At 44.5% G+C, this 14,943-nt stretch overlaps 1 protein-coding gene and 2 non-coding genes across 5 annotated transcripts; all 3 read right to left on the bottom strand.

The window, feature by feature from the left end:
- Nucleotides 1-206: 206 nt before the first annotated feature.
- On the bottom strand, nt 207-8,117 carry LOC111951064 (solute carrier family 25 member 3). 3 transcript variants are annotated; one of them, XM_023969068.1, is made up of 8 exons: nt 8,009-8,117; nt 7,445-7,602; nt 5,401-5,522; nt 4,753-4,932; nt 4,316-4,497; nt 3,466-3,638; nt 1,214-1,324; nt 207-667 (listed from the first exon to the last, which is right to left on the bottom strand). In XM_023969068.1, exons 2-8 carry the CDS (start codon nt 7,584-7,586, stop codon nt 507-509), a joined length of 1,071 nt encoding a protein of 356 aa, XP_023824836.1. In that variant the 5' UTR covers nt 7,587-7,602; nt 8,009-8,117; the 3' UTR covers nt 207-506. The 3 variants fall into 3 exon arrangements, with proteins under 3 accessions (XP_023824836.1, XP_023824827.1, XP_070290757.1); XM_023969059.1 differs by lacking the exon at nt 5,401-5,522 and adding an exon at nt 6,365-6,489 and having other exon boundaries at nt 8,009-8,116; XM_070434656.1 differs by lacking the exon at nt 5,401-5,522 and having other exon boundaries at nt 8,009-8,058.
- Nucleotides 867-1,049, bottom strand: LOC111956483 (small nucleolar RNA SNORA53). The gene has a single exon (XR_002876281.1). It is a non-coding gene; the product is annotated as a small nucleolar RNA SNORA53 (small nucleolar RNA).
- LOC111956479 (small nucleolar RNA SNORA53) lies at nt 3,836-4,068 on the bottom strand. Its single transcript, XR_002876279.1, has one exon. It is a non-coding gene; the product is annotated as a small nucleolar RNA SNORA53 (small nucleolar RNA).
- Nucleotides 8,118-14,943: the final 6,826 nt, after the last annotated feature.

Here is a 14,943-nt window from a genome sequence, read left to right as displayed (position 1 = left end):
CGCTTTAAACCAGCAAAATTCTCACTAGCAACAAGAATGGTGTGTAGTTTGTCACGAACAGCGCTTGTGACCATAGAAATCGACGGGGGGGGGGGGGGGGKACYCACTTATGTACTCACTTAACCCCAATGTACTCACTTAACCCCAATACCAAAATTATTTTATTTTCAGTGGAAAAGTTCAAGAAATTAAAACAACCGGACATGTTTTAGAGGGAAACATTAATTTTAATATAATTTCCACATTACTAATGACATGATTCGATAAAACCAGACCATGTTTCTACAGTACGTATATTCTCCTGTACCTCAGTGCAGAGGGGGGACAAACATGGATCCCTCCCTTCCGGTCTCTCTTTCTCTAAAATATACATGGGAGGAACAGCCCTGGGCCTGGAGAAGAGGAGCTGCTTTAGGAACATAAATATAGAAAACAGAGCTGTGTGCTGCAGCCAGGGGGGTGAGGTGTGAATCGAGAGGGAGTCCTGGAGATGTATATTTTTTTTTCTACTCAGTGAGCCCCAGCTTCTTCTTGAGGGACTCTGGCATCTCGGGGGGAGGGGGACGGGGCAGGCGGAAGTAGACCTTCACGGAGTCGTAGATGAACCACTGCAGAGCGGTCAGAGTACCGATCATGATGATACGGGCAACCAGGCCCTTCCAAACACCTTAAAGGGGGAGAGAATGGGAGAAGGGAGGTGTTTGCTAGAAGTGTATAAATAAATTACATCTGCTTTTTTGTTTCTTTGAGTGGGCCAAACACTCAATATTGGGCAGTCATACTTGCAAGATTTTAAAAGTCTGTATTCAGTAGAATGACTTAACATTGAATGTTACAGGACTCTATCCAAAGGGACTAAAACAAGTGTTAACCACCCCCAGCCTGGCTGGGGGACAGGTAGACTGCTCTCACACACCAATGACTCAAGCACCTCCAACTGTACAGCCAGAAAGCTGCTGAGGGCCTCCAGGCTGGAGCTGCAGCACTCAGAGAGACAACAGCACCAGCACACAGGAGCACCCTCCAGAGTTGGATCTAAGGAGCGTGTTGTTAGAATTGGGCCATTAAATATTTATTTAGACCCACCTATTCTCGCCCAGTAACCTGAGAGGGTTTGATTGGATAAAGTACCCTGAGGTACCAAATCACTAGTGATAACTTTGAGGAAGGATGTGTTTCCTAAATGAGACAAGCCCTACGGTTGTCCACTCACCTTTAGGTCCCAGCTTCTTGAGCACTTGGACGGCGGTGCTGCCACTCTCCTTGTTCAGTACAGACACCACTGAGTCCGCTGGGTGGGACACGATGGCACAGAACACACCAGCTGCAGGGGACAGACAAATCATCAGCACACACTCCTATATAGGACCACTATATACCATCAAACAGAAGCCAGGGTAGTCTTTGTCTGTCACCAAATGGAAGAAAACTGATTGAAACAGGGAGGGACAACTACCTGTACATGTCCAATAAGTAACACTTCTAGGCAAGTCAGTTAAGAACACTTTCTTATTTTCAATGACGGCCTAGGAACGGTGGGTTAACTGCCTCGTTCAGGGGCAGAACGACAGATTTTTACCTTGTCAGCTCGGGGGATTCAATCTTGCAACCTTACAGTTAACAAGTCCAACGCTCTAACCACCTGATTACATTGCACTCCACGAGGAGACTGCCTGTTACGTGAATGCAGTAAGCCAAGGTAAGTTGCTAGCTAGCATTAAACTATTTTTTTATTTTTATAAGATAAGTTAACTACACATGATTGATGATATTACTAGTTTATCTAGCGTGTCCTGCGTTGCATATTATCGATGCAGTGCGTATCGTTGCTCCAATGTGTACCTAACCATAAACATCAATGCCTTTCTTAAAATCAATACACAGAAGTATAGATTTTTAAACCTGCATATTTAGCTAAAAGAAATCCAAGTTAGCAGGCAATATTAACTAGGTGAAATTGTGTCACTTCTCTTGCGTTCATTGCACGCAGAGTCAGCGTATATACAACAGTTTGGGCCGCCTAATTTGCCAGAATTTTACGTAATTATGACATAACATTGAAGGTTGTGCAATGTAACAGGAATATTTAGCCTTATGGATGCCACCCGTTGGATAAAATACGGACGGTTCCGTATTTCACTGAAATAATAAACGTCTTGTTTTCGAGATGATAGTTTCCAGATTCGACCATATTAAATGACCTAAGGCTCGTATTTCTGTGTGTTATCATGTTATAACTAAGTCTATGATTTGATAGAGCAGTCTGAACGATAGTAGGCACCAGCAGGCTCGTAAATATTCATTCAAACAGCACTTTCGTGCATTTGCCAGCAGCTGTTTATGACTTCAAGCCTATCAACTCCCGAGATTAGGCTCGTGTAACCGATGTGAAATGGCTGGCTAGTTAGCGGGGTGCGTGCTAATAGCGTTTCAAACGTCACTCGCTCTGAGACTTGGAGTGGTTGTTCCCCTTGCTCTGCAAGGGCTGCGGCTTTTGTGGAGCGATGGTTAACGCTGCTTCGAGGGTGGCTGTTGTCGTTGTGTTCCTGGTTCGAACCCAGGTAGGAGCGAGGAGAGGGACGGAAGCTATACTGTTACACTGGCAATACTAAAGTGCATATAAGAACATCCAATAGTCAAAGGTTAATGAAATACAAATGGTAGAGAGAAATAGTCCTATAATTCCAATAACTACAACCTAAAACTTCTTACCTGGGAATATTGAAGACTCAAGTTAAAAGGAATCACCAGCTTTCATATGTTATCATGTTCTGAGCAAGGAACTTAAACGTTAGCTTTCTTACATGGCACATATTGCACTTTGTTTTTGCATTATTTAAACCAAATTGAACATGTTTCATTATTTATTTAAGGCTAAATTGATTTTATTGATGTATTATATTAAGTTAAAATAAGTGTTCATTCAGTATTGTTGTAATTGTCATTATTACAAACAATAAATGTATTTATTTATTAAAATCGTCCGATTAATCGGTATCGGCTTTTTTAGTCCTCCAATAATCGGTATCGGTGTTGAAAATCATAATCGGTCGACCTCTAGTGTGCACTAATGAATACGACCCAGGTCTCTCTGGGTAAGTAGTTGCCATTGGTCACAGATCTAGGATCATATTACGCTTCCCCAAATCCTAACCAAATTGTATTTGTCACATGCGCCAAATACAACAGGTGTAGACCTTAGTTAAATGCTTACCTACAAACACTAACCAACAATGTGGTTTAAAAAAGAAGAATAAGAAATAAAAAGTAACAAATACTTAAAGAGCAGCAGTAAAATAACAATAGCGAGGCTATATACAGGGGGGTACCGGTAGAGTCAAAGTGTGGGGGCATCGGTTAGTCGAGATAATATGTGCCTTAGTTATTACGAGGACAACACAAACATGACTCAAGGTGAGCTCCTAGACCCACCTTCATCCTATTTCCTGTGGTACTACTACTCACCGATGTAGCCGGCAGTGAAGGTGACAATCAGCTGTTCGCCCTTGGTGCAGTCAGCACGTGGTTTGGGCACCACGTGTTTGTAGAGCAGCTCCACGGTCCTCTCAAAGCAGGCAAACTTCATCATGGTGTAGGGGATCTGCCGCATCCACAAGGGAACCACACCCTTGTAGAACCTGAGAGTTCCATACATACAGATCAGAGTTCTCGTCTCTCTGATCAGAAACCATAGGTGAAAGCAATATGGTGGTCACTAACAAGGCACCGACTTTCAGCAATCAATTTTCCCCATACAAGAGTGTAAAGGAGATGAGAACAAACTACGTTAGACTATCAAGGCGCAAACCTGGAAAATACCATTAGGGCCTATGGGTTTGTCCATCCCCCAGCATAGCTCTACTGGTAGGGTCCCATCAGTGGAACTGAGGGTTGCCAGTGCAGCAGGGGTGCTGGGAGGCAGGTAGACTGCTCTCACACGCCAATGACTCAAGCACCTCCAACTGTACAGCCAAAAAGCTGCTGAGGGCCTCCAGGCTGGAGCTGCAGCACTCAGACAACAGCATCAGCACAGGAGTGCCCTCCAGAGGTGGATCTAAGGAGCGTGTTTGGTGGTAACCTCTCAAATCAGCTATTGGGAGCAAGAATTACTTTTGCAGGCCTATGTTCCATATCAGCCATGAAACACACAATCTAATAAAGGCCACAAGTTGAAGCAGGTTTGTTCACCTAGTGTAGGAACAAAAGCATACACCTCATAGCTGTCCCTGAGAAGGATGGAATACCTTTACAGTTTATACAGCCTCCAAAACAAATGGAAAAACCTAATAACATCACAAACACAATATCTACTCACGCCCATACTCCCTCCTCTGCAAACATCTTGGGAGCACACTGTCTGAGGTTGTTGGCGTAGCCGGGGCAGGTCTGGATACGCACTTTGCAAGCCTCCATGGGGGCCAGGGCAATGTCAGCAAAGAACTCTGCACTGGCAGACGAAGCCAGGTACAGGGATGTCCTCCACAGGTACGTGTTCTCCTGTTAGATGAGAGGGGGCGAAGTCAGCTGTGGTCCTGTGTGGTCTAGCAAAACCAATGCCATATGTTTAAAGTGCCACAGGGATTACATATAAACACAAAAAAGTGCTCACTGTACTGTAATTGGATAAAAGCGCCTGCTAATTAGCACGCAATTAATTATTTTTGGTGGGTGAACTGTTCCTTTAAAACACTGTAAACACGGGAATCCAACAGTGTTGTTTTCTCCCCACATTGGTTCCGACCCCTGACTGACCTGTCCAAGCATGTCACTGTAGAAGATCTTGAACATCTCATAGAAGCCAAACTTGCAGAGACCCTGCATGGAGTAGCCGATGAAGGTAGGGGCCCAACCCTTAGCCAGCCCTCGGGCTCCATCCTCCTTCAATGTGAGGGAGAAGCCTTTGCCAATGCTCTTGTACTTGTCAGGGTCCACCTAAGAAAGAAAAAACAATCAATTAGTAGAGAGTCAAAGGAACAATGGGAGTAGAGCCCTATGGGCTAAAATCAAGGTAATTTTATCTAAGGTTTCTAGGCCATGTTCATAAAAAAAAAAAATACTAGCTAGGTTTCAGGTTATGTACTAGGGGGTTATCCAGATGAACATTACTAATTATAGCTAGTGATGTATCTGATGTCTGCTAATCTACAGGAATCTTCCGCCCAATCCCAAATCAAGTTTTCCGCCCAAATTTTTCCTTATCTATTCAAGTGCATAGGACTTAAGGGTACATTTGGGACTGCACGGTCTTGACGGATTTTAAGGCCACAATTGTTGAACAATCCCTCTGGGACAATAAAGTTGAAACTAACTTCTTAGGTGTAGATTTGTGATTGGGCACCTTTTCTTACAGGAGCTATGGAGGCCTTCACACAGCAGACAGCTACAGGGGGTACCACAAACCTGGATGCGGCACTTGACAAGGTCGAGGGGTACAACAGCTGTGTGTGTGAGGCCGCAGCTCAGGATACCCCCAAACCCACACAGGGCATAGTATTTTGTTGAGCCAAACTCACAGCTCACATCTGCAGCAAAAAACAACAATACGTGCCCAACATGCAGTCACAACACACGCAACACAGGACAATAATCACCAACAAACATGCCACCATTACATTAGAACACACCAGGGAATGAGCCAGAGCAAATTTCAAACACTTGTGAATCAGGTTTAGGTCAATTCCTTTTTAAATTCAGGAAGTAAACTGACATTCCAATTTATCTCAATGCTTGTCTATGATCACATTTTTGAATTTGAATCAATTTACAGTAAACTTCCTGAATTTGAACTTTTACAACAACAAAAAATATGTTGAAGCATCAGCTGCATAGTTAGTTAAAGTAATACATATAGCTTACATAAATATATTAAGCGTTTATACTTTAGTCATTTTTAAGCTGGGAATAATTCCATTGAGGTGTAAATTACTTGGGCTTTTGAACCTACTTATAAAGCTATAGGCTACATTCTAGCAACGCATAGCTGCACTTTGATCATGTTATAAATAGCAGGGTGAACATTCTGAACATATTTTCCCATTGTCACTCCCGACCTTTCAGTGACCTACAAGTCCTTTAGCTTTGGATTGGGAAGGGGAATGTAGCAGGCAGGGAGGTTCATTAAACAATTACAGGAACACTGGTGATTGTGAATCACACACTTACCATGCAATGTAGGTTATTCGAAAACAAAATCAGGTGATCAAGTGGGATAAAACATGAGGAACAACAATGACAAAGATTCCACCACGACTGCACAAAACCGGGCTGCTTGATACACCCATTCTCCCATGCAAATTGCATTTCAGACAACAAAAACACAGCGTGTTGGGTTTTAAGTGGCTCCAGGCCACAGGGATAGACAGACCTGCATTCTGCATTTGACCAGATCGAGGGGCACTAGGGCTGCGTGTGTGGTGCCACAGCTGATGATGCCACCAAACCCACAGAGGAGTAAATACTTCCGTGAGCCGAACTCACAGCTGTCTCCCTCTGAAGAAAGAGTCAGGCAATACTTTCAAAATGGGAACTTGGTGTTGATCATTAGAAAAGTGGTAATAAGTAAGAGCAAACTGCATCTTCACTAGGCTAAAGGCCAAATTCAAGTGGAGTTTAATTGTGTGTGTCCTGTCCTATGTAGTCTGCATAGGCCTATATCACAGGTGCATAGAGCCATGCACACATAGAACATTTACTCCCTGTGAGGGCAGACTGTTGTGCAACAGGCCCTGTAACAGCAGAGCAGACTAGCTATATAACTAATCAACCAACCAGCACACAGTATTTAGGCTATAAAAAAGGACACCGGCCAGCAAGCTCTAAAACTAACCAAAAGCCTGACCCAAACATGGTGGTTCAATAATAGCTAATGTCACCATAAGAACTAAGCCATAAAAACAAAAAATAGAAAAATTTAAGCAAACAATGAAAAACAGCAATAATATTGCAATGGTCATAATATAACAGGGGTTGCTGAAGGCCATGCTTTACGTTACAAAAAGGATAGCATTTCAAATTTATCCGAATTGAGAACAAATGCAATGCCCCCGTTTAGGGGTCAGACGCATATCATTAGCTGGTTGGTGTGCTAGAAAGCAATACAGACATTGACCTAACTTCTACTTTGCACGTTTGAGTCAGTGGCCTCTCACCTTAGTTTTGAACAGCGATTGGGGGGGGGGGTCATGAATTCAGTTCAAATACCTGCGGCATATTTCAAAGTTTACATCTGCCCTTCAGTGTCCTCCATAGACAAGGCCTGTCTTTGACATTACACATTTGATGACAGTGGCTAGATAGCTGTGAACGTTTGACGAACACACAAGTCGTATAAATTAAAATACACATGTTGAATAAATTTGGTATTTCGTCTCATTGATTCAGTTGACTGCGTAATTGCTCGCTAGTTAGCTAACGTTACTTGTTAGCATGCAGAACCTTGGTTTACCAGCAATTGCTGCGGCAGCGAGGTTGCGGCTCTTTCCATTTGCGGGGAGGCTCTGTTTGGGCTCCTCGATTTCTTGGAGGGAGAATAGCGGGGCGTTGAAGGGATTAGCCCGGGACAACTGCGTTAGTGTGGTCGGATACATGGTGTCCAAAACCGGTCTGTAGAATGAAAGCGAATGTTAGCAAGCTAGCTCACTACCTTGCTATAGAAACACGATCAACAGTAAAACAGCCCAGCTTACACTGACAACAGCCTAGGCAGGGGGTTCGAATGTCACATGGGGATGTAGCTATAATTTGACATCCAGACAACATTGAATGGAGAGGCAAACAGTATTAGATCATGTTGGTGTGAGCTAGCTATTCCTCTAGTTAGCTAAAGTACGTTAGCTTGCTCACTACTAGCTGATTAGCTAGCTTTCCCAAGGTGGAACGGTTGCGCAAGACAAGCTAGCAACATAAAACATTCTAAACATTACAGTAAAGACAAGCCTTCAGAAGCTATTCTACTCTAACATTGTGAAATCGAATTGTTATGTTAGATATTTCGTAGTACTGCACTCACTCTCTCCGTGTCTTAAAATGGAGCCTCCCGTCTACTTCAACCGGCGGTCACAGGGGCCAAACGACCTCGCGATAAATAATTTTGTCCTTCCCTGACGTCATGGGAAAAATTGGGATAGTCCTTCTGCGTCCCGTCCTATCAGGGACGATATACGGAATGACAGTTCGATCAATCAAAATGCGGGGTCCAATCACGAAATAGGACTTTCCTAGGCCTTCAGTGCCATCATAGAAATACAATGCTAGAAATCTCTTTAAATTGAGTTTTAGAAGTGACAGTGCCACCAACCACATGGAAGACTAAACACATTTGCTGTGCTTGTTGCTTTCTTGTGTTCAGAAACGGTTAAAATGATTTTTGCTGGGTTTTACATTTGTATTCCTGACACTTTAGTTGATACATGATGAAGTGCCTTGTGTGCATGTGTGTGTCAGGTAAAGACGAGGAAGTGAGGGGGAGAGAGAGAGGTAATGTAAACATATGTTTCCGAAGGCAAATAAAGTCCTTTGAATTTAATTGAGGGGGAGCGGGAGAGGGGGCAGAGAGAGAGTGATACAGAGAGAGAGAGAGAGAGAGGTCTGAGTAAGTAGATTACTATGCCTTGGCAGTCTATTCTTGTCCATTGTATTAATCTAGGCCTGTAGAGCAGGACAGGCTTCATCCCTGCAGGTCATCAGTGTCAGGGCAGTCTTGACTTTTGCGGCATTCACGTGCTAGTCGGAACTAGGAAACTCTGACATTGCCAACTTGCTAAGGTTGTAGTTATAGACATGTCACGTTCAACCAGTTAAGTCAGAAATGTCAGAATGTCCTAGTTCCCGAGTAGCATGTGAAGCTCTTATCAAGTGGACCCCTGAATGATTGGACCAGTTTAATAAATATCAAATCAGAGAGCAGAAACCACAGAAAATGCCTTCAAGCCTCTACTACAACTTATATTTAACAATCCTTTGGCAATGGTCAGTCAGTAGGAAGCTCAATCCTGCTTCTGGCTGACTGTTTGTAGGTGTCCGGGTGAAGTTACAATTAGCATCAGGGTCCTATATGAGTGCAATAGGTGAAACTATTCCTGATTTCCACTCTGGGCTAAGTAGAGGGTATTCAGTGGAGCCTGTATTTTTTCATTGACACCCTTACAAAAAAAGACTGCTGTCAGAGTGCAGTGTAACTGCAGTACACTGAAGTATAACTGCAGTTAGAGTCCATTATAACTGCAATATGTTGCAAATACTGCATCCAAAAGAACAGTGTTTTTTACCGCAGTAATTTTGCAGTGTAACTGCAGTTACAGTGCAGTATAACTGCAGTTCAACTGCAGTACACTGCAGTTATTCTGCAATTACTTCGTCCAAAATACCAGTCGACTGCAGTTTCTGCACTTTTACTGCAGTTTCAAAACTGCAATCTTTTTTTGTAAGGGCAGGCTCAGCACCCACTCTGCAGCTAGAAGGTACTGCTGTAAGAAAAATACTGTAGCTATTTTGGAAAGGCTGGTCCAAGGAGTGCCTCAAGGCTCCATCCTCAAACCTCTGACTTTCATTATCTACAAAAACAAAAAAAACGTTATACCCTTATTCTAAAATGGATCAAATAGTTTTTCCCCCTAATCAATCTACACACAATACCCCATAATGACAAAGCAAAAACAGGTTAAGAAATTTTTGCAAATGGAAAAAAAGAAAAATGGAAATATCACATTTACATAAGTATTCCGACCATTTACTCAATACTTTGTTGAAGCACCTTTGGCAGCGATTACAGCCTCAAGTTTTCTTGGGTACGACGCTACAAGCTTGGCACACCTGTATTTGGGGAGTTTTTCCCATTATTCTCTGCAGATCCTCTCAAGCTCTGTCAGGTTGGATGGAGAGTGTCGCTGCACAACTATTTTCAAGTCTCTCCAGAGATGTTTGGTCGGGTTCAAGTCCGGGCTGTCGCTGGGCCATTCAAGGACATTCAGAGACTTGTCCCGAAGCCACTCTTACATTGTGTCGGCTGTGTACTTAGGGTCGTTGTCCTGTTGGAAGGGGAACCTTTGCCCCAGTCTGAGGTCCTGAGCGCCCTGGAGCAGGTTTTCATCAAGGATCTCTCTGTACTTGGCTCCGTTCATCCTTCCCTCGATCCTGACTAGTTTCCCAGTCCCTGCCGCTGAAAAACATTCCCACAGCATGATGCTGCCACCACCATGCTTCACCTTACGGATGGTGCCACGTTTCCTCCAGACGTGACGCTTGGCATTCAGGCCAAAGAGATCGATCTTGGTTTCATCAGACCAGAGAATCTTGTTTCTCATGGTCTGAGAGTCCTTTAGGTGTGCCTGCTTTGCAAACTCCAAGCGGTCTGTTATGTGCCTTTTACTGAGGAGGGCATCCGTCTGGCCACTCTACCCTAAAGACCAGATTGGTGGAGTGCTGCAGAGATGGTTGTCCTTCTGGAAGGTTCTCCCACTCTCCACTCTGGAGCTCTGTCAGAGTGACCATCGGGTTCTTAGTCATCTCCCTGATCAAGGCCTTCTCCCACGATTGCTCAGTTGGCTGGTGTGCCAGCTTTTGGAAGAGTCTTGGTGTTTCAAATGGCTTCCATTTAAGAATGATGGAGGTCACTGTGTTCTTGGGAACCTTCAATGCTGCAGAAATGTTTTGGTACCCTTCCACAGACCTGTGTCTCGACACAATCCTGTCTCGGAGCTCTACGGACAATTCCTTCGACCTCATGGCTTGTTTTTGCTCTGACATGTAAAGGGCTTACATGTTTTACATATATACACTGCTCAAAAAAATAAAGGGAACACTTAAACAACACAATGTAACTCCAAGTCAATCACACTTCTGTGAAATCAAACTGTCCACTAGGAAGCAACACTGATTGACAATAAATGTCACATGCTGTTGTGCAAATGGAATAGACAAAAGGTGGAAATTATAGGCAATTAGCAAGACACCCCCAAAAAAGGAGTGATTCTGCAGGTGGTGACCACAGACCACTTCTCAGTTCCTATGCTTCCTGGCTGATGTTTTGGTCACTTTTGAATGCTGGCGGTGCTCTCACTCTAGGTTAGCATGAGACGGAGTCTACAACCCACACAAGTGGTCAGGTGAGTGCAGCTCATCCAGGATGGCACATCAATGCGAGCTGTGGCAAGAGGTTGCTGTGTCTGTCAGCGTAGTCAGAAGATGGAGGCGCTACCAGGAGACAGGCCAGTACATCAGGAGACGTGGAGGAGCCGTAGGAGGGCAACAACCCCGCAGCAGGACCGCTACCTCCGCCTTTGTGGCAAGGAGGAGCACTACCAGAGCCCTGCCAAATGACCTCCGCAGGCCACAAATGTGCATGTGTCTGTCTCAAACGGTCAGAAAACAGACTCCATGAGGGTGGTATGAGGGCCCGACGTCCACAGGGGGGTTGTGCTACAGCACAACACCGTGCAGGACGTTTGGCATTTGCCAAAGAACACCAAATTGGCAAATTCGCCTTTGGCGCCCTGTGCTCTTCACAGATGAGAGCAGGTTCACACTGAGCACATGAGCACATGTGACAGACGTGACAGAGTCTGGAGACGCCGTGGAGAACGTTCTGCTGCCTGCACCATCCTCCAGCATGACCGGTTTAGCGGTGGGTGAGTCATGGTTTGGCGGTGGCATTTCTTTGTGGGGCCGCACAGCCCTCATGTGCTCGCCAGAGGTAGCCTGACTGCCATTAGTACCGAGATGAGAGTCCTCAGAGCCCTTGTGAGACCATATGCTACACATGCACATTTGTGGCCTGCTGGAGTCATTTTGCAGGGCTCTGTAGTGCTCTCCTTGCACAAAGGCGGAGGTAGCGGTCCTGCTGCTGGTTGTTGCCCTCCTACGCCTCCTCCACGCTCTCCTGATGTACTGCCTGTCTCCTGGTAGCGCCTCCATGCTCTGGACACTACGCTGACAGACACAGCAAACCTTCTTGCCACAGTTCGCATTGATGTGCCATCCTGGATGAGCGCACTACCTGAGCCACTTGTGTGGGTTGTAGACTCCGTCTCATGCTACCACTAGAGTGAGAGCACCGCCAGCATTCAAAAGTGACCAAAACATCAGCCAGGAAGCATAGGAACTGAGAAGGTGTCTGGTCACCACCTGCAGAATCACTCCTTTTTGGGGGTGGTCTTGCTAATTGCCTATAATTCCACCTTTTGTCTATTCCATTTGCACAACAGCATGTGACATTATTGTCAATCAGTGTTGCTTCCTAGAAATGGGACAGTATTTCACGAAGTGTCGATTGACTTGGAGTTACATTGTGTTGTTTAAGTGTTCCCTTTATTTTTTTGAGCAGTGTATATACTGTATGTTACAGGAGAAGGTCAATTTGGGAAATATATACGTTCCCCTTAACAAATTTGAAACAGGAAAGGAGCCAGCATATATTACAAGTTAAATCAGTTGACAGACAGTGAGCTGGTATGGGTCGTATCAGGACAACTTATCTGGGAAACAAATAACACAAAATGATTCAAGGGACCTTATATAGACAGGTGTGCGCCTTTCCAAATCATGTCCAATCAATTGAATTTACCACAGGTGGACTCCAATCAAGTTGTAGAAACATCTCAAGGATGATCAATGCAAACAGGATGCCACTGAGCTCAATTTCGAGTCTCATATTAAAGGGTCTGAATACTTTTGTTAATAAGGTATTTCTGTTTTTGCTTTGTCATTATGGGGTATTGTGTGTAGATTGATGAGGAGAAACATGAATTTAATACATTTTAGAATAAGGCTGTAACGTAACAAAATGTGGAAAAAGTCAAGGGGTCTGAATACTTTCCGAATGCACTGTAGACCCCAGACCCGATGACCATCAAACAGGACCCGACCTGGACCCAAGGAAAAAGTGAGAATTTCAGGTTTGGGTGGACCCGTGAAGACCACTAGTCTGGACTACTGCGGTTCTAGTACGTCCAGAACTCCGTTGCCAGGGTCCTCTCACACACCAGACCCTCAGAACACATCACCCCCACTTTGCACTACCTTCACTGGCTCCCAGTCAAATTCTGCATTACCTACAAGATCTTAGTCCTCACCTACAAGGCCCTCCATACCCTTGCAACTCATACCTCTCCGACCTCCTCCATACACACACGCCTTCCCGCTGTCTCCGCTCCCCTGACTCAGGACTACTCACCATCCCTAAAACAAGAATGGGTGACTGGGCATTCAGTACCGCTGCACCCAAATTCTGGAACTCTCTTCCCCCAAGCCACCCACAACTCTGACTCCATCACCACCTTCAAAAGCAGACAAACATTCCACCTGTTCAGTCTGGCTAAGTAAAGAAATAAAAACAACAGTAAAGACAGTGAAAAACAGTAGCGAGGCTATAAAAGTAGCGAGGCTACATACAGACACCGGTTAGTCAGGCTGATTGACGTCGTATGTACATGTAGATATGGTTAAAGTGACTATGCATATATGATGAACAGAGAGTAGCAGTAGCGTAAAAAGGGTTGGCGGGTGGCGGGACACAATGCAGATAGCCCGGTTAGCCAATGTGCAGGAGCACTGGTTGGTCGGGACAATTGAGGTAGTATGTACAAGAATGTATAGTTAAAGTGACTATGCATATATGATAAACAGAGAGTAGCAGCAGCGTAAAAGAGGGGTTGGGGGGGGGGCACACAATGCAAATAGTCCGGGTAGCCATTTGATTACCTGTTCAGGAGTCTTATGGCTTAGGGGTAAAAACTGTTGAGAAGACTTTTTGTCCTAGACTTGGCAAATCCGGTACCGCTTGCCATGCGGTAGTAGAGAGAACAGTCTATGACTGAGGTGGCTGGGGTCTTTGACAATTTTTAGGGCCTTCCTCTTCCTGTAGAGGTCCTGAACCTCTTCCTGTAGAGGTCCTGGTCTATAGACCTTCCTGTAGAGGTCCTGGCAGGCAGCTTAGCCCCAGTGATGTACTGGGCCGTACGCACTACACTCTGTAGTGCCTTGCGGTCAGAGGCCGAGCAATTGCCGCACCAGGCAGTGATGCAACCGGTCAGGATGCTCTCGATGTTGCAGCTGTAGAACCTTTTGAGGATCTCAGGACCCATGCCAAATCTTTTTAGTTTCCTGAGGGGGAATAGGCTTTGTCGTGCCCTCTTCATGACTGTCTTGGTGTGTTTGGACCATGATAGTTTGTTGGTGATGTGGACACCAAGGAACTTGAAGCTCTCAACCTGCTCCATTACAGCCCCGTCGATGAGAATGGGGGCGTGCTCAGTCCTCCTTTTCCTGTAGTCCACAATCATCTCCTTAGTCTTGGTTACGTTGAGGGATAGGTTGTTATTCTGGCACCACCAGAGTTTAGCCCTAGCTTAAAATAAGTAGCTTTTATTTATATTTTAATTTCAAATTAGCAGTCTCACTTAAACCCTCATATCCGCCGCCCCGTTTGACCTAGAGACTTAAAACCTTGTATGTATGTGTTTTCTTCATACTGAACAAATTTACCTCAAAGACCCATAAGGTCCGTCAGGATATATTCTCCTACATCTTGGACATTTTTTGAAAACCTTTGAACCATATAACACAAAATTCCAGTCCAAATAACCCCAAATTCGGTATGTAGGCCCACTTAAGAGACTGGTTAAGAGATGGCTATTGATAAAATCAGGAAATCAGACTTTGTGTCCATTTAAATCCACTCCACAATGGCCTGTCAACTTGAAACTTTTTAGGGTCATCAAAGACATGAATCATGTTACGTTTGGCATTGATATCTTATAAAAAAGGAATCTATTAATAATTAACTTTGACTATGTGACACTAAGTAATCAAACAAAATCTTCTTCTCATGGACTAAAAGGCAGATTCACTCCAAATGTGGTCTTTCGACTCATCACAATAGTCCCTAAACAGTTTGAGAAAATAACATTGATGCATTCAAAGATGGCCACACTATAGCAGTGGATACGC

This window comes from Salvelinus sp. IW2-2015, linkage group LG3, assembly GCF_002910315.2.
Source record: "Salvelinus sp. IW2-2015 linkage group LG3, ASM291031v2, whole genome shotgun sequence".
In the NCBI taxonomy this organism is placed as follows: domain Eukaryota; kingdom Metazoa; phylum Chordata; class Actinopteri; order Salmoniformes; family Salmonidae; genus Salvelinus; species Salvelinus sp. IW2-2015.
The sequence above is the reverse complement of the archived record's forward strand: the minus strand, read 5'-3'. Positions and strand labels throughout refer to the sequence as shown.

Excerpts from the sequence above, each read along its gene's own strand:
- LOC111951064 (XM_023969059.1), bottom strand. The coding sequence starts at position 7,586 with ATGTATCCGACCACACTAACGCAGTTGTCCCGGGCTAATCCCTTCAAC. Across the intron at positions 3,639-4,315 it reads GCAGAGGAGGGAGTATGGGC|GTTCTACAAGGGTGTGGTTC; the intron begins GTGAGTAGATAT and ends TGGAACTCTCAG. Across the intron at positions 1,325-3,465 it reads CTTCACTGCCGGCTACATCG|CTGGTGTGTTCTGTGCCATC; the intron begins GTGAGTAGTAGT and ends TGTCCCCTGCAG.